This window comes from Heteronotia binoei, chromosome 5 (assembly GCF_032191835.1).
Source record: "Heteronotia binoei isolate CCM8104 ecotype False Entrance Well chromosome 5, APGP_CSIRO_Hbin_v1, whole genome shotgun sequence".
Taxonomy (NCBI): domain Eukaryota; kingdom Metazoa; phylum Chordata; class Lepidosauria; order Squamata; family Gekkonidae; genus Heteronotia; species Heteronotia binoei.
Genome location: NC_083227.1, coordinates 65,143,240 through 65,159,019, shown reverse-complemented (window position 1 = coordinate 65,159,019; position 15,780 = coordinate 65,143,240). Strand labels below are relative to the sequence as shown.

Below are 15,780 nucleotides of genomic sequence, written 5' to 3'. Positions count from 1 at the left end.
TTGTAACACAATTAATGCATGGTGTCAAAGACTAATAAATTTAGCTTAATTAAGACTGTTAAAACTTACCATCAACACGAAGAACAAGTGGTGTGGGTGGGCCCTGAATACTTTGTTTAGCTCCTGTGTTAGTTATAACACAAATGTAATTGCCCACATCAGAGGGTTCCACTTTGGCAATGTACAGATTTCCTGTCTCTTGAGAGACAAATCGCCGATTGTTCTCCTGAACATATAAGGGATTATCATTGAAAATCCAATCATAGGACAAATCTGGAAAACATCAAACACTTATTATACATATCTTCCTAATAAAACTCTGCTATGAGTTTTAGCACTATTGGAAAAGGGTTTTTTTTTAATGAACCATTTCCATGATTACATTAGCTATTTTGTTAAATAAAAATTAAAGTGTTTTTTTTTAAATGGTGGACTGGATCTTGAATAGGAGTATCACTAGGGTACCTAGAACTGTCTCTCTCCTCTCCACCCCATTCATTGATATCCTCCTGTGCCAAGTGCTTTCTTATATTTAATTTCAAATGGGAATACAAATGTTGAAATGGTACAAAACTCATACAAAAAGAAAATTCTAGTTTTCCTTTTTATCTTTCCAATTCAATGACAGTGAGTACAAATGATACAATGATACCACTGCATAAAATCATGGAAAATGGAATGCTTTAAAATCCAGTAAGGGATTTGTGGTGGGAGGAATAAACCCATTTCATGCTGACATGTCCAAAATTAATTTAATATGGATTAAAGAAATAACTTGGACAATTATAAATTAACCACTATAGATAAACCTTTCATTGTGTATAACACGAGCATATTATTTTTCTAGTAGAGATTATTCACATACTTGAGAGAGAATAATAAAATACTGTTTAACCAGTATTTAAATGTAGGATCAGTGATGTATTCACATGTGAGGCAGGAGGTGAGCATTTCACAAAAAAAGAGAGACGTATTTTGTTATACTCTAATGGCTTTCTGTTGGGCATTTTGGCATAGTATTAATGTGTGAGATTTTTTTTGTCATTAGATCTGAAAAACTGCATCACTGCAAACTGCTGGATTACATTAAACCTAAGAATCTTCTAACCCTGTGTCTAAGTCTAGTGTTGTTATGTTCTTTTATCAAATGTGATTCTTTTATCAAAAGCTATACTATACTGTATTAATACAGCACCATGAAATGTTTTAAATAATTTAAATATGTAATTATGTTTTATATGTTTTATTGGTTTTTAATGGAATTAATGTGATGTTGTGAGCCGCCCTGAGTCCGCTTGCGGAGAGGGCGGGATATAAGCTTAACGTAATAAATAAATAATAAATAAATTCAAGAAATTTGGTGCAGCTTACCTTCTTCCTTCTTTAGATTGTTTCATTGCAGTTATTTTGTGGAGGTAACTATAAGTTAAGGGCTTTTCTACATAACAGCCTTCTACATTCCTCATTTTAGCGCATGGCTGTGGATGAGGAACTATAGAATAACAGCACTATGGGTACATAACATTCAGGTTCAACAGAGTCCATTTTGAAAGCTATTGTGGTATGTGCTCAGGCTGCTAGATTAGGATCTGGGATCCCACATTTGAATTCCCACTGTGCCATTGGGTCTAGCTGCATGGTCTTAGGTTGGTCACTGTCAGCCTTATCTAACTCATAGGTTTGTCATCAGGATAACATGGGAAAGGAAGACTTCTCCATGGTCACCTAGGGAACATCTTGGCTGAGCAGATATAAGCCTAGATAACACTTGCAATAACCTAACCATTGCACAATGCTAGCTTTCAAGTAAGTATGTAGTTAATACATTAAAGAAAGTATACTATTTAGCATTGTAGCAATAGTCCTGGACTGTTAATGCAGAAACACTGTTACAATGAGCTCTTCAGTGTCCAAAACCACTCTTCAAACAAATGCCACATTTTCCAATCATGCTTGGTAAATTTGCATTAGGGCATTCTGGGTGGCTGCCTGCATTATTCATGGACATTTTAATGCATGGACATTAAACTTAAAAAAAAACTTTTAAGAACATAAGAGAAGCCATGTTAGATCAGGCCAATGGCCCATCCAGTCCAACATTCTGTGTCACACAGCGGCTATACACACACACACACACACACACACACACACACTGTGGCTAATAGCCACTGATGGACCTCTCTTCCATGTTTTTATCTAACCCCCTCTTAAAGGTGGCTATGCTTGTGGCCGCCACCACCTCCTGTGGCAGTGAATTCCACATGTTAATCACCCATTGGGTGAAGAAGTACTTCCTTTTATCCATTTTAACCTGTCTGCTCAGCAATTTCATCGAATGCCCACGAGTTCTTGTATTGTGAGAAAGGGAGAAAAGTACTTCTTTCTCTACTTTCTCCATCCCATGCATTATCTTGTAAACCTCTATCATGTCACCCCGCAGTCGACGTTTCTCCAAGCTAAAGAGCCCTAAGCGTTTCAACCTTTCTTCATAGGAAAAGTGTTCCAGCCCTTTAATCATTTTAGTTGCCCTTTTCTGGACTTTTTCCAATGCTATAATATCCTTTTTGAGGTGTGGCGACCAGAACTGCACACAGTACTCCAAATAGACCGCACCATCGATTTATACAGGGGCATTATGATACTGGCTGATTTGTTTTCAATTCCCTTCCTAATAATTCCCAGCATGGCGTTGGCCTTTTTTTATTGCAAACACACACTGTCTTGAAATTTTCAGTGAATTATCTACCACGACCCCAAGATCTCTCTCATGGTCAGTCTCTGCCAGTTCACACCCCATCAACTTGTATTTGTAGCTGGGATTCTTGGCCCCAATGTGCATTACTTTGCACTTGGCCACATTGAACCGCATCTGCCATGTTGACGCCCACTCACCCAGCCTCAACAGATCCCTTTGGAGTTCCTCACAATCCCCTCTGGTTCTCACCACCCTGAACAATTTAGTGTCATCCGCAAATTTGGCCTCTTCACTGCTCACTCCCAACTCTAAATCATTTATGAACACGTTGAAGAGCATGGGATCCAGTACCGATCCCTGCAGCACCCCACTGCTTACCGTCCTCCACTGCGAAGACTGCCCATTTATACTCACTCTCTGCTTCCTATTACTCAGCCAGTTTTTGATCCACAAGAGGACCTGTCCTTTTACTCCATGACTCTCAAGCTTTCTAAGGAGCCTTTGATGAGGAACTTTATCAAAAGCTTTCTGGAAGTCAAGGTAAACAACATCTATCGGGTCTCCTTTGTCCACATGTTTGTTCACCCCCTCAAAGAAATGTAGCAGTTAAGTGAGGCAAGATCTTCCCCTACAGAACCCATGCTGAGTCTTCCTCAATAACTTGTGTTCATCAATGTGCCTACTCATTCTGTCCTTGATAATGGTTTCTACCAACTTTCCCGGTATTGAAGTCAGACTGACTGGCCTGTAATTTCCCGGATCTCCTCTGGAACCCTTTTTAAAGATGGGGGTGACATTTGCTACCTTCCAGCCCTCAGGAACGGAAGCAGATTTCAATGAAAGATTACAGATTTTTGTTAGAAGATCCACAAGTTCAACTTTGAGTTCTTTCAGAACTCTCGGATGTATGCCATCCAGACCCAGTGACTTATTAGTTTTTAATTCGTCTATTAGTTGTAGGACCTCCTCTTTTGTCACCTCAATCTGACTCAGGTCTTTCAACACCCCTTCCAACATTAGTGGTTCTGGGGCGGGCAAACACTTCTCATCTTCCATGGTGAAGATGGAGGCAAAAAATGCATTCAGCTTCTCAGTCATTTCCCTATCCTCCTTCAGTAATCCTTTTACCCCATGGTCATCCAAGGGCCCCACTGCTTCCCTGGCTGGTTTCCTACTTCTAATATATTTGAAGAAATTTTTATTGTTGGTCTTTATGTTTTTTGCAATATGTTCTTCATAGTCCCTTTTTGCCTGCCTGATCACAGTTTTGCATTTGATTTGCCACAGCCTGTGTTCCCTTTTATTAATCTCACTTGGACTGGTTTTCCACAGCTTAAAGGAGTCCTTCTTACCTTTTACAGCTTCCATTACTTTGTTTGTTAACCATGCTGGCCTCTTCTTATACCTGTTTGTGCCTTTCCTAACTTGTGGTATGTATTTTATCTGAGCTTCTAGAATTATAGTTTTAAATAGTGTCCAAGCTTCCCCAAGGGTTTTGACCGTATTTACCTTTCCTTTCAGTTTCCTCCTCACATGCCTCCTCATCTCAGAGAATTTACCCCTTTTAAAGTTAACTTTGATAGACACAATGAGTTTCACCATACAGCCTACACAGCCATGTGGTCATACAGTTGCTATCTTATGCAGTGCAGACTGACATTAGAAGAGATGAATCCATATGCCGACTACAAGAATGGACATCATCAACTGCTCTTCAAAAACTTCCTTCTGAATATGCCTCAGGAATTTTTTGAATTCTCCTTTTTATATTTCAGTGCTTCTAGGATGGAGCAGCTTATGTGCTAACTTTTCTTCTCCTCATCCTTATAGCTGCCTCCTTTAGATGCTAGTAGCTCACCTCCTTTATGATTCCTCTGCCATTCTGATCTGTCTGACTCATTGCCCTTCTGTTTGGTGGCTTCTTTTCACCTTCTGTCACAATTGTTCCTTCCTGCTGTCTGGAATTTGACAGCTGACTGTGGAGCTCTTTCTATCATGCTCCAGCAGTGGCAGGAGTGGCATGGAAATTGTATTTTTAATAAAACATAGTAAATCAGAAGTTTTTGAAATCTCACAGTTTAGCATTCCTTAATTAAATGTATAATTCATGAGCTTAGAACTTTCTGCCAACTGATTCATTTCAAAACCTCGTCTTTTTCCCATCCCAAGTCCTTGCCATCATCAATGCCATTTTTAAAACATTATTTATGTTTTCAGATGCAACATCAGCATGGTATGATAATCAGTTTGTAAACACCAATGGTTTCTGTGAATTTTTACGCTGACTTCCCATAATATTATGTGACTATAATTAGAAACAGCATGTCACAGGGGATCTATCAAGGATGCTTTCCTTCGGAAACCTTTTTCTAAAAACTCTATACCATGAAATACAGTTAGGAAGTTAATAAAATCTAGCAAGAAGAAATAATGCATCTTCAAGATCTTTTAGGTACTGTATTCATAAAAGTCCTTTTTATGAAATGTCTTATGCAGTTCCTTCTGTTATGAAAACGTATTTCAGATCAATACACAGAACATAATGTCATATTAATTTAAAAATATCACAAAAAGCTGTGAATACAAATGAGAATTTTGAAAATATCCTTATAATGGAATAGCAGCAGAAAATATAAATTATGACGGCTTCTTCATGGACTTCTAGCCAACCACAGATGTGATCAGATGTTGGGCCATTAGTTTTTTTTTTTTTTTTGCATTCTTTCTAAAATTCTTTCTAAATGCCAGTCTGGCAATCCAAGCACAGAAACATGTTTCCGAATGTGAATTGTTGTCATGTGAATCCGAACTAACAAAAAAATTCAGTTACACTTAGAAAATGCAATTCCTTTCTTGGGTCTCAGGCAGAAAAGGATCTGTCTGAGACCCTTTATCGGGGGATGAAAAAGCACGCACCCAATCACTGAACCATGGCCTTTTGCTTTTCTCATGTGCTATGTCAGACCAGGGCATTGAGAATACAAAGCTAGCCCCAAACTTTTTTTTTTAAGCCCCAAACTTGATAGCTTCCCCTCCACATTTTATTTCCCCTGACTTAAAGCACACAATGCGACATAAGGAAGGTAAACCTGGAAGCCAAATCTGGTCCAGCTGCACAATAATGCACAGGTATGTGATCTCTATTCCCGGCTTCTCCTCTTTGCTACCAACCCTTTACAGGCACCAGCAGTTCATCATGTGTTATAGTAGATGGCTGCCTCCTGAGAGCATGCAGCTTCCATGCAAGGCCTGTCACAGACGAAGGAATGCTGGGAACTCATGGGTAAACAGAATTATACAAAAAAGAAATTACAATAATGTCCTGTCTGGTTTTCCCCCCAAAAAATTATTTCCCAGACCCTGCAATACTTTTAAGAATATCTACACACATTTTAGCTGTATTTGACAAAATATATTAAAAGTTGTTTTATAATGTCCATTTTTCAGAATTGGGTGTTAGCATCTGTTTTTGCCAATTTTACAGAGAGAGTCAGAATGTTTCAAAACCAACATTTTTTTTCCTTCAGCACTGTTTAAAAAACATATTTTTAGTAGTTAATTTGAATATAAAGCTATTTTTAGGGGCAATATGTTTCATGATTCTTTGGAACCTGCAATTCACCAGGAAGTTGGTAAATTAAAACATATGGAGACCAAAAGTTAGCAATACTTTTCTGAAATGCAGAGTGTTTATTTGCAGTGGCTATTGCTCATTCTTTTAAAAAATGTCATAGCTCTACATCCTGTATTAAAACATCACTTTACAATCATCTATACATCTTTTTATATACAAACTGAGTAGTAATTCATTGTAAATCAGTTTGTTTTATGATTCACTTCTAAAAATAAATGCTGATACAATAGCACATGATCCACACTAGCACAGATGTTTAATAGACATGTGATGAGAGCGATTCAGATGTGTGATGAGAGCAATTCAATATCCTTCCAACCACTCTCTGCATGTCAGGCCACTGCAGGAATTGGGAAGTCTATATGCACATGCCTCATCTCTGTTGAGCACACTACCATGCCATCTCAATCCACCACATTCTGAGTGAGAGTACTGACCCTGAACACTGCTGCACTCATGCTGGTATGGATTGTGCTCCGTGATTTTAAATAAATATACATGCTTAGCACATTTCACTTATTTATGCTGGCAAATTAAGTGAAACACAACACAAACACCAACTATTACCTCCATGGTGTGATGGGGTACCGCAGAGTAGAACCACTCCTTGTCCTTCTCTGACTGATACGGTGCTTCTTGTTTTAGTTTCAAAGTTGTCAAGATCTTTAGGGAAACAGTTAAAACTCTGTCAGATTTACCCATTTTCAAGCGACAGGGAAGTGTTATCCATAATATGGTCACAGTCAACATATTTTTTATATATATATATATATTCATCATTTATTGAGTTTAGTATATGTAACAGATCCATAGTAATAATAAGTATTTAACAATTAAACAAACAAAAATTACGTAGTTCACAATTATCCACTCATCCAGCACCCTGTGACCCGTCACCCTTGTTGCCCATACTTATCTATCACTGCCTATTGTATGCCTAATACTTGATATAGCTCTCTGGACCACCTTGGCCCCCACAGCCTAGAGGGAACTATGTTCAAATTCACATCCCGGACCCTGTAAATTATTGACAGCCGCCAAAAACGGTGCCCAAATGTCCTCGAATTGTTGTTGTTACATCATTCGTCGGTAGACCAGCCTTTCATCCACCGCCAATCGCAGCATGTCCTCTAACCATTGCGCTACGGTTCCTGAAAAATCCGTTCTCCACATCTGCATGATTATCCTCTTTGCCGTCATCAGTGCCCGAAATCCCCAATATCGCTGTGGGCGAGACAACATCTCCTACATAAGCTTACTGAAGAATTCGGCCAACTTGCAGGCTACAAAGTGAATTGGGGGAAAACAGAGGTACTCCAAGTGGGCGGTAAGAAGACTCCTGAGGCAGTTGGAAGGCGGTTTAGACTTCAGGAGGACTCGATTCAATACTTAGGAATACAAATTCCCAATCGAAGTCAAAACTTAGTGGGGATGAATTTTAGAAAGCTCCTGGAAAAAACACAAGCTGACTTTACCCGATGGAAACCCATCCCATTGTCATTATGGGGTAAAGTGAATGCCCTCAAGATGGTTACATTCCCCCGCTTCTTTTATGTTCTCCGAGGTCTTCATCAGTATATTCCGCAGAAGTGGTTTAAAAGAGTCAATACTCTAATAACAAACTTCTTGTGGGAAGGGAAAAGGCCGCGACTTTCCTTGGCTAGGCTCCAGCTCCCAATTGATCAAGGTGGCTTTGGTATGCCAGACTTAAGTGTATACCATAGGGCCTATATGTTGGCAAGTGTTAGTAAGTGGAGGCAAGTCAACATATTTTTTTTAAAAATTGATCTTCTTAAGATGTATGGTGCCTTTTTGGTTATAAGCAGTTTCCACCTCTTGAAAACATACTGTAAATTCTGTTACAGAGGGAAGCTAGAGCTATCTATTTATACAACGAGAACACATTTTAAAAATGTTTGCTGTCTGTTTTGTTGTATGTGTTCTATGGGACTGAAAAATATTTTATACTATCACACCTGTTATGAACATTCTGCAAAATTCATGGGAGGACAAGCTCAGAACTGTAGCATGAGCACACAGACATCTTTGCACATTGTCACTGCTGGGGACAAGAGATGGACTCAGAGGGAACAGTTCCAGCCATGGGTTCTAAGCCCTTTGAGTACCCAAGCCCCATTTCCAATGCTAACCTCTTCTTCAGTCATTTATGGCTTTTTAGCTTTCCATTTCTAAGAGACTTCTAGGCTTTACAAGTCCTCTAACCCAGATGCCAGGACAGTTACCTCCAGGTATCTTGCCATTACTATATCACAGTGCTCCTGGGGGCTTTGGGACAGTTTGCTTTGGGAGGAGGGACAAAAACTTGCTGGATCTTTTTTCCTCAGAGCAGCTAGAAGCATATCAAATCAGGCAGACAGTAAGCTTCCATCACCCTGTGCAATAGCTCCAATCCAAATTAGGGCTTCACAAGTCTTTTACAAAAAGAGTTAATTCATGTCTCCTAGCTTCTAAAGAACTAGAGAGGAGAATACAATTAAGCCAGTGAAGTCCAGTGCTCTAAACTTTCTATAAAAGCTTAATTTGATGGGGAAAAGAGGTGTCAAGGTTTTAAAAGAAGAGTTCCATTAAGGGAATAAAATGAATATTGCCAATAGAGTGAAAATATATTTGGCTTTGTTTTTACAGAGTAGGTAGAATGAAATATATTTCCTTTGTTCTGAGACATAGAGCAAGTGCACTTCTAAAAAACAAAACAAAATAAAAACAGAAAACAAAACTTCATAAGTATCTGTGTGATGAGGATGCACATTGACAGCACTTTTCCCTTCATTGCTATTATTTTGCCATCAAATAATAACTGACTTATGGTGATCCCATAGGGTTTGCAAGGCAAGAGATGTTCAGAGGTGGTTTGCCACACCTGCCTCCATGCAATTAGCCTGATATTCCTTTGTAGTCTTCCATCCAGGATTCAGATTCAGTGGGAGCTCACAGGAGCACAGCTCCTGAACTTTTCTGAGAGTTCTACATCCTCCTTCTGAGAGTTCCACCTCCTTGTCCATTGAATAGTACTGCAGCTGCATAACAATCCCTGGATGAGATCCACCGCCTATTTTTCTACAAAACAACCCCTGCCTTCCATGCAAATACTGGCCATGGCCAACCCTGTTTAGCTTCTGAAATCTGATGAGGTTGGGCTAGTCTAGGCTATTTAGTTCATCCTGCCCCTCATAGATTGGATTTTTAAAGATGGAAAACCACCTCTTATTAAGAATATGGTGGGGGAAGGTGCTGGGAGGAGGAGAGAAATCAGAAAGTGTCATAATCCGTATTACCTATATTATGATATGGTAAATATGGGAGTACTAGAGTTCCTATCATAAATCTTATGTATTCACCTTTATATAGCTGTGGAAATCAGTGGTGAAAGTTAGACTCTTAGCACTCTGGAAATCATTAACCAGATTATATTACTGACCTAAACTGTAATATTGGGGTGCATGAGCTTTTTAAACTATATCTATATGATTATCTACAATCCTGGCACCAGGATGCTACATCTCTTACTATTATTTTAGTCCCTAGAATAATGCTGTAACATAGCATGGTATAAGCTAACAAAATCTCTCTTTTTTGTCAAAAAGTACATAGCAGAGATCAGATGTTTGGAATGGACTGCTACTGCTAGTAGACATTTAAAGTACAGCAGCTTTATTTTACAGATGGTATATTCTCTAACTGCTGCTTTCTGCAGAAATCTATGAATAAGTTATCACCTGATTCCCCATAATTCTCTCCTTCCTGTGCCAGCATTTGTCTTACTTTGTGAAAATCAACTTGCTTCACACTGCATTTTGCTATCAGCTCCAATTGCCTTCCAATTGCACTCTCCCCTCCTTCTAATTCTCCTTCATCATTGCATTCTGGCATATGACTATTGGCATGGCGCAGCTAATCAGTCAGCTCTGTAATGATATCATGTAGACTGGGCAGAATGCTCAGGTGTGAACGTGATCCTTTTGAGTGTGGTGCAGAGACAATGGGGCTCAGCTGCACATGGTGGCAGGTCATCACCATCCGTAGGGAACATTTGCAGACCACATCAAGCATCAGTTATTCTTATGGCAGGGAAAACATATGTTTGTCTATGTTAACCAAATTAGATTTTTGCAAGAACATTACTGATATATTCTGAAACATATGGGGATATTTCTAGAGAATGATGGGAAGCAGGATGACAGAACAGGCAAGATGTTCAGCTGGTGCAAATGAATCTTGCCAACTCTTAAAAATTTCACTCAATACTTTGGTAATAAACATTGTTTTTCTTAAAGCATTATGATGAGTTTTCCTTCCAGGACAGTGCTATAAGAGGTGACAATGAATGTAAAGCAGGGGATCCCAATGTGGCATCTGTAAACACCATGGTGCCTGCCAAGACCTTTCCTGGCATCTGTCAAGGTTTTTTTTAGAATGTGGGTGGGGCTTTTGCCCAGCAAACTTCTGATTGGTGATTTCAGTCAGTACAAAGAATTTTGAAAACATTATTTTGGCAGTAGCTGACACAACAGAAAAAAAGATCACTGTTTGCCTGAAGGTCAGCTGTGTGTATGCAAGGGGAAAAAATATTTTTAAACATGTTCATTTTAAAAGGCATCCTGTTACACAGAACTTCTCCCTACAAGTTGAAGAGTTACTGTAAGAATTATGCATAACCTCACTCCCTGACATCTTGTGGTTCACTTTGCAGCAGCTATACAAGAGTTGCACCCACAACCCTGTGTCAGAATTCTAAAGATGCCTGCAGGCTCAAAAAACCTGAGGATTCTGAGGTAAAGAAACAATAGATAGTAGGTGTGGATCCTCTCTCCTGGCTACCAGAAATCCCAACCAAGAACAGAAACCAGAATGGATATTTCTGCAAGGAAGAAGTTCCCATTGGACCATTTCTGCAAGGAAGAAGCTCCCATTGGACCAATGGCGGTGCACTCGTGACGAAGCGGCGAGAACATCCTATAGAACATTTATGAGGTCTTATGAGATGGCAGTCAAGGCCGCGAAGAAAAAGTACTTCGCGGCCAAGATTGCGTCTGCAAATTCGCGCCCGGCACAATTGTTTAAAATAATTGGACATTTAACTACACTGCCCCAGGGCAGACCAAACGTTAGAGAATTAGAAATAGGCTGTGAGGCTTTTGCAAAATTCTTTGCAGACAAAATCACGTCGCTCCGCCAGGACCTGCCCATCACTTTGGATACAGTACATGAGCTCGAGGCCCCGTGCCTGTCTTCCGGTTTAACTCTGGATCACTTCGACCCACTCAACCTGGAGGAAGTTGACGGAATTCTCTCATCTGCGCACCCTACAACTTGCGATTTAGACCCATGCCCCTCCTGGCTAATTAAATCTTGCCAGAGGGAGCTTGAATGTCCTATACGGGACATCATAAATAGATCCCTCTTGGAGGGGCGTTTTCCATCATCCCTAAAAGAGGCTATGGTCCGCCCCCTCTTGAAAAAAAGTACAGCAGACCCGGCCGAATTGGCAAATTACCGACCGGTCTCCAATTTACCGTTTGTAGGTAAAATTATAGAGAGGGCAGTGGCGTTGCAGTTGTAGAACTTCCTGGATGACGCTTCCGTCCTAGACCCTTGCCAGTCCGGCTTTCGCCCGGGTCATGGGATGGAGACAGTATTGGTCGCCCTGGTAGATGATCTCCAACGGCATCTGGATCGGGGCGGTGTGGCGGTGCTGATGTTGCTGGACCTGTCGGCTGCGTTCGACACGGTCGACCATCGGCTACTGACCTGCCGCCTCGCCGATGTAGGGGTGAGGGGGTCTGCCTTACAATGGCTTTCCTCCTTCATCGAGGATTGGGGACAAAGGGTGGCAATGGGGAGCGAGCGGTCCCAGAGGCGCACACTGGATTGTGGAGTCCCTCAGGGGGCAGTTCTCTCACCAATGTTATTTAATATCTATATGCGCCCCCTTGCCCAGATTGCTAGGAGACATGGACTTGGGTGCCATCAATATGCAGATGACACCCAACTCTATCTGCTAATGGACGGCCGACCTGACTGCGTCCCAGAGAATTTAGACCGGGCCCTGCAGGACATGGCAACTTGGTTGAGGAGGAGTGGGCTGAAATTGAATCCAGCGAAGACAGAAGTCCTTTGTCTAGGTTGGGGCGCTCGGGGAGGGGAAATACCTCTCCCAATCTTCGACGGGGCACCGCTGAAAGCGGCGTGCCAGGTCAGGAGTCTGGGAGTCTTACTGGAGCCTTCACTATCAATGGAGGCCCAGATTGCAGCCACTGCCAAGTCAGCCTTTTTCCATCTAAGACGGGCAAAGCAGTTGGCTCCCTTCCTAGAGCGCCAAGATCTGGCAACGGTGATTCATGCAACGGTCACCTCGAGACTGGATTACTGTAATGCCCTCTACATGGGGCTGCCTTTGTACCGAACCCGGAAGCTGCAGCTGGTGCAGAATGCGGCGGCTAGATTGCTGTTGGGGCTTCCCAAGTGGGAGCACATACAGCCTGGGCTGCGTGAGCTGCACTGGCTGCCAGTTGTATACCGGGTTCGGTACAAAGTGCTAGTTATTACCTTTAAAGCCCTATATGGTCGAGGGCCTGTCTACCTTAGGGACCGCCTCTCCCCATATGAACCCCAGAGAGCACTGAGGTCAGCTGGGAAAAACTTGTTGACTATTCCCGGACCGAGAGAGGTGAAGTTGCAAAGCACCCGTAACCGGGCCTTCTCCTCTATAGCTCCGAGCCTATGGAATCAACTTCCAGAGGAAATGCGGGCCCTGCGGGACCTTGAACAGTTCCGCAGGGCCTGCAAGGCCATCCTCTTCCGATTGGCTTTCGCTGAAGAAGAACGAAACTGTTAAGAAAAACTGCCATCATAAAAGCAAATATAGCACTAGCACTTTTATTAACTAATTTTTAAAACTTAATTTGAATTTTAACTAAACTGTTTAAATGTAATTTTATTTATTTCTGTATAATTAATGTTTGAATTGCTGTTAGCCGCCCTGAGCCTGCCCTGGCGGGGAGGGCGGGATACAAATAAAATTTTGTTGTTGTTGTTTGTTGTTGTTGTATAGTACACACCAGCAACTGACATCCCAGGAAACCATGTTTATTCTCAGGGTTCTTGTTTTTACTATTGCACAAGCTGCTGGCATACCACCTGCTGCCCCACACCCTTTGCGTGTGTGTGTGTGTGATTGAAAGAGAATGGGAAAGGGAAATAAGAATGAATAGATATAGAGTGAATGGAAGGAAAATGAAGAGTGGAAAAAGAAACAGGAAAGTCAGAAAAGTGGGGGGAGAAATTCAAAGAGGACATAAGAAAAAAAATAAGGTATCTTAGGAAGAAAGAGTTAGGGGATATTTTCCCCAACCAACATTATTTGGGGGATGAGATTATATGTCTTCCCGAGCATGTAAGTGAGTACTAGCGTTGCCCGGCTGAGCCTACAACCAGCAGGAGGATGGGATGGGATATAAAGGGAACATGCAATGTGAGTAATATCATCAAGGTTGCTATGTCATTTCTGGGGGAAACCCCAAAGTAACGTAGGGTATCTAAGGAATTGGTGGAAATTCTGTGATGAAACCATAGAGTTCCTGGTGATTCCTAGAGCTGCCCTATGGCATTTCTGGGTTTTCCCCAAAAGTGACATAGCGATATCATGGATGTTACTTTCCTCCTGCTGCCACCACTCTGGGTGGCAGCAGGCACTAATAGCTACTGGCAGCCCTAATGGGTACTGAGACTTCATGTTGTAGCAATCAACTATATGCTATTTATGTTCCAAATGAGGTTTATTTTAGATGTAGCAGTTGCTGCATCACTCACTGAAACAGCCTAGGCCCTTCAATTTTCTGTTTCCTACATCTTCCAGCAGGGGAGGGACTGTGGCTCACTGGCAGAGCATCTCCTTGGCATGCAGACGGTTCTAGGTTCAATCCCCCGCATCACCAGCTAAAAGGATCAGTGATGTGAAAGGCTGCAGCCTGAGACCCTGGAGAGCTGCTGCCAGTCTGAGTAGAGAATGCTGACTCTGATGAACCAAGAGTCTGATTCAATATAAGGTAGCTTGGTGTGCGATGTGATGCATTGAGGAAGCACAACCAACTATGTTATTTATAGCTACTTATATACCGACACTACATTCTCTCACCCTACAAAAAGCATAACTGAAGGACTAGCCTCCATTAGAAGAAGAAAAGAGAAGAGATTGGTTTTATACACCACCCTTCAATCTGAGTCTCAGAACAATTTACAATCTCTTTTCCCTTCCCCTCCTCACAACAGACACCCTGTGAAACAGATGGAACTGACAAAGTTCTGACAGAAACTGCTCTTGAGAGGAACAGCTCTGCAAGAACTTGTGACTGACTCAAGGGCACATCGGCAGGTGCATATGGAGTAGTGGGACTCAAACCCGGTTCTCCCAGATAAGAGTCCACACACTTAACCACAGTGGCTTTCAAGGTACACAAGGTACCGGAGATATAAACATTATAAAGATCAATAGCAGGTGTGATTGGATTGGGTATGATGTGCAGAAGGGTAGTAGGTGTGGAAATATCAGTATTGTTAATGAAACAGGAAACCTAGGTATCAGTTTGGTACAGGAGGATTCAGTCCAAGAGGATGCAAAGAATAAATGGAAATAAGCCTGAACAAGTAAGTAGTGACTCATGAAAGCACATACCCTACTACAAATTTGGTTAGTCTTTAAGGTACTACTGGACTCTTACTCTTTTTACTGCTATTAAAAAAACACAACATTAAAAAATCAGTGGGGGGGCATTTTAACCTTCAAGTACATTCAGTTGGTACCCTAAGAGTAGTAGTTCTCTTACAATGGAATTTCAAAAGGAGATTAGAGAGACTACTGAATTGCAAGTGATAATGCTCAAGACAATGCATCCTTCTGGACTGAATTGAGATATAGGTTTCATCTCTCATTACCAATGCCTACTATTGTAATTCAGCATCAGAAATCACTTCACTCTCCAAGATATAAGGACAGATGGGCTCACATTCTAGCTGTATCTGAAGAAGTCAGCAGTGACTCATGAAACTCATGACCTGCCACAAATTTCATTAAGGGGCTACTGGATTCTTGCTCCCTTTTACTAATAAAGAATGCAAACGATGAACTTAAGTTTCTCTCCCCCACCCCATCAGTTAGACCTGGAAAGGAGGATCTCTCCAAGTGCCATGAGACTCTATCTTCCTCTGGCTCTCTCTTTCCCTCCCCCCTCCCTCCCTCTCTGTGGTGTGCTCTCTCTGCCTTTTTCTTTTCCTCCCTTCTCTCTCCCTCTTCTCTCTGAAGAAGTTTGTAGGCACACAAAAGTGTATACCTGGAATAAAACATTGCTGTTGGTCTTCTTAAAAGTACTACAGGACTCTCACTCACTCACTGAGGGAAACAAAATCTAAGAAAGCACACTTCACTTTCCCTCAA

General features: G+C 41.4%; 1 protein-coding gene across 3 annotated transcripts in view; it reads right to left on the bottom strand.

Moving 5' to 3' along the window:
• The window catches only part of LOC132572475 (contactin-6-like), a 421,055-nt gene that overhangs the window by 171,406 nt on the left and 233,869 nt on the right, over positions 1–15,780 (bottom strand). For 2 of the 3 annotated variants that reach the window (XM_060239569.1, XM_060239567.1), the window contains exons 5-6: positions 6,897–6,992; positions 70–273 (exon numbers count right to left, since the gene is read on the bottom strand). In XM_060239569.1, coding sequence (XP_060095552.1) covers positions 70–273; positions 6,897–6,992 — 300 coding nt within the window. The remainder of the gene's footprint in view (positions 1–69; positions 274–6,896; positions 6,993–15,780) is intronic. The other variant, XM_060239568.1, reaches the window with a different exon arrangement.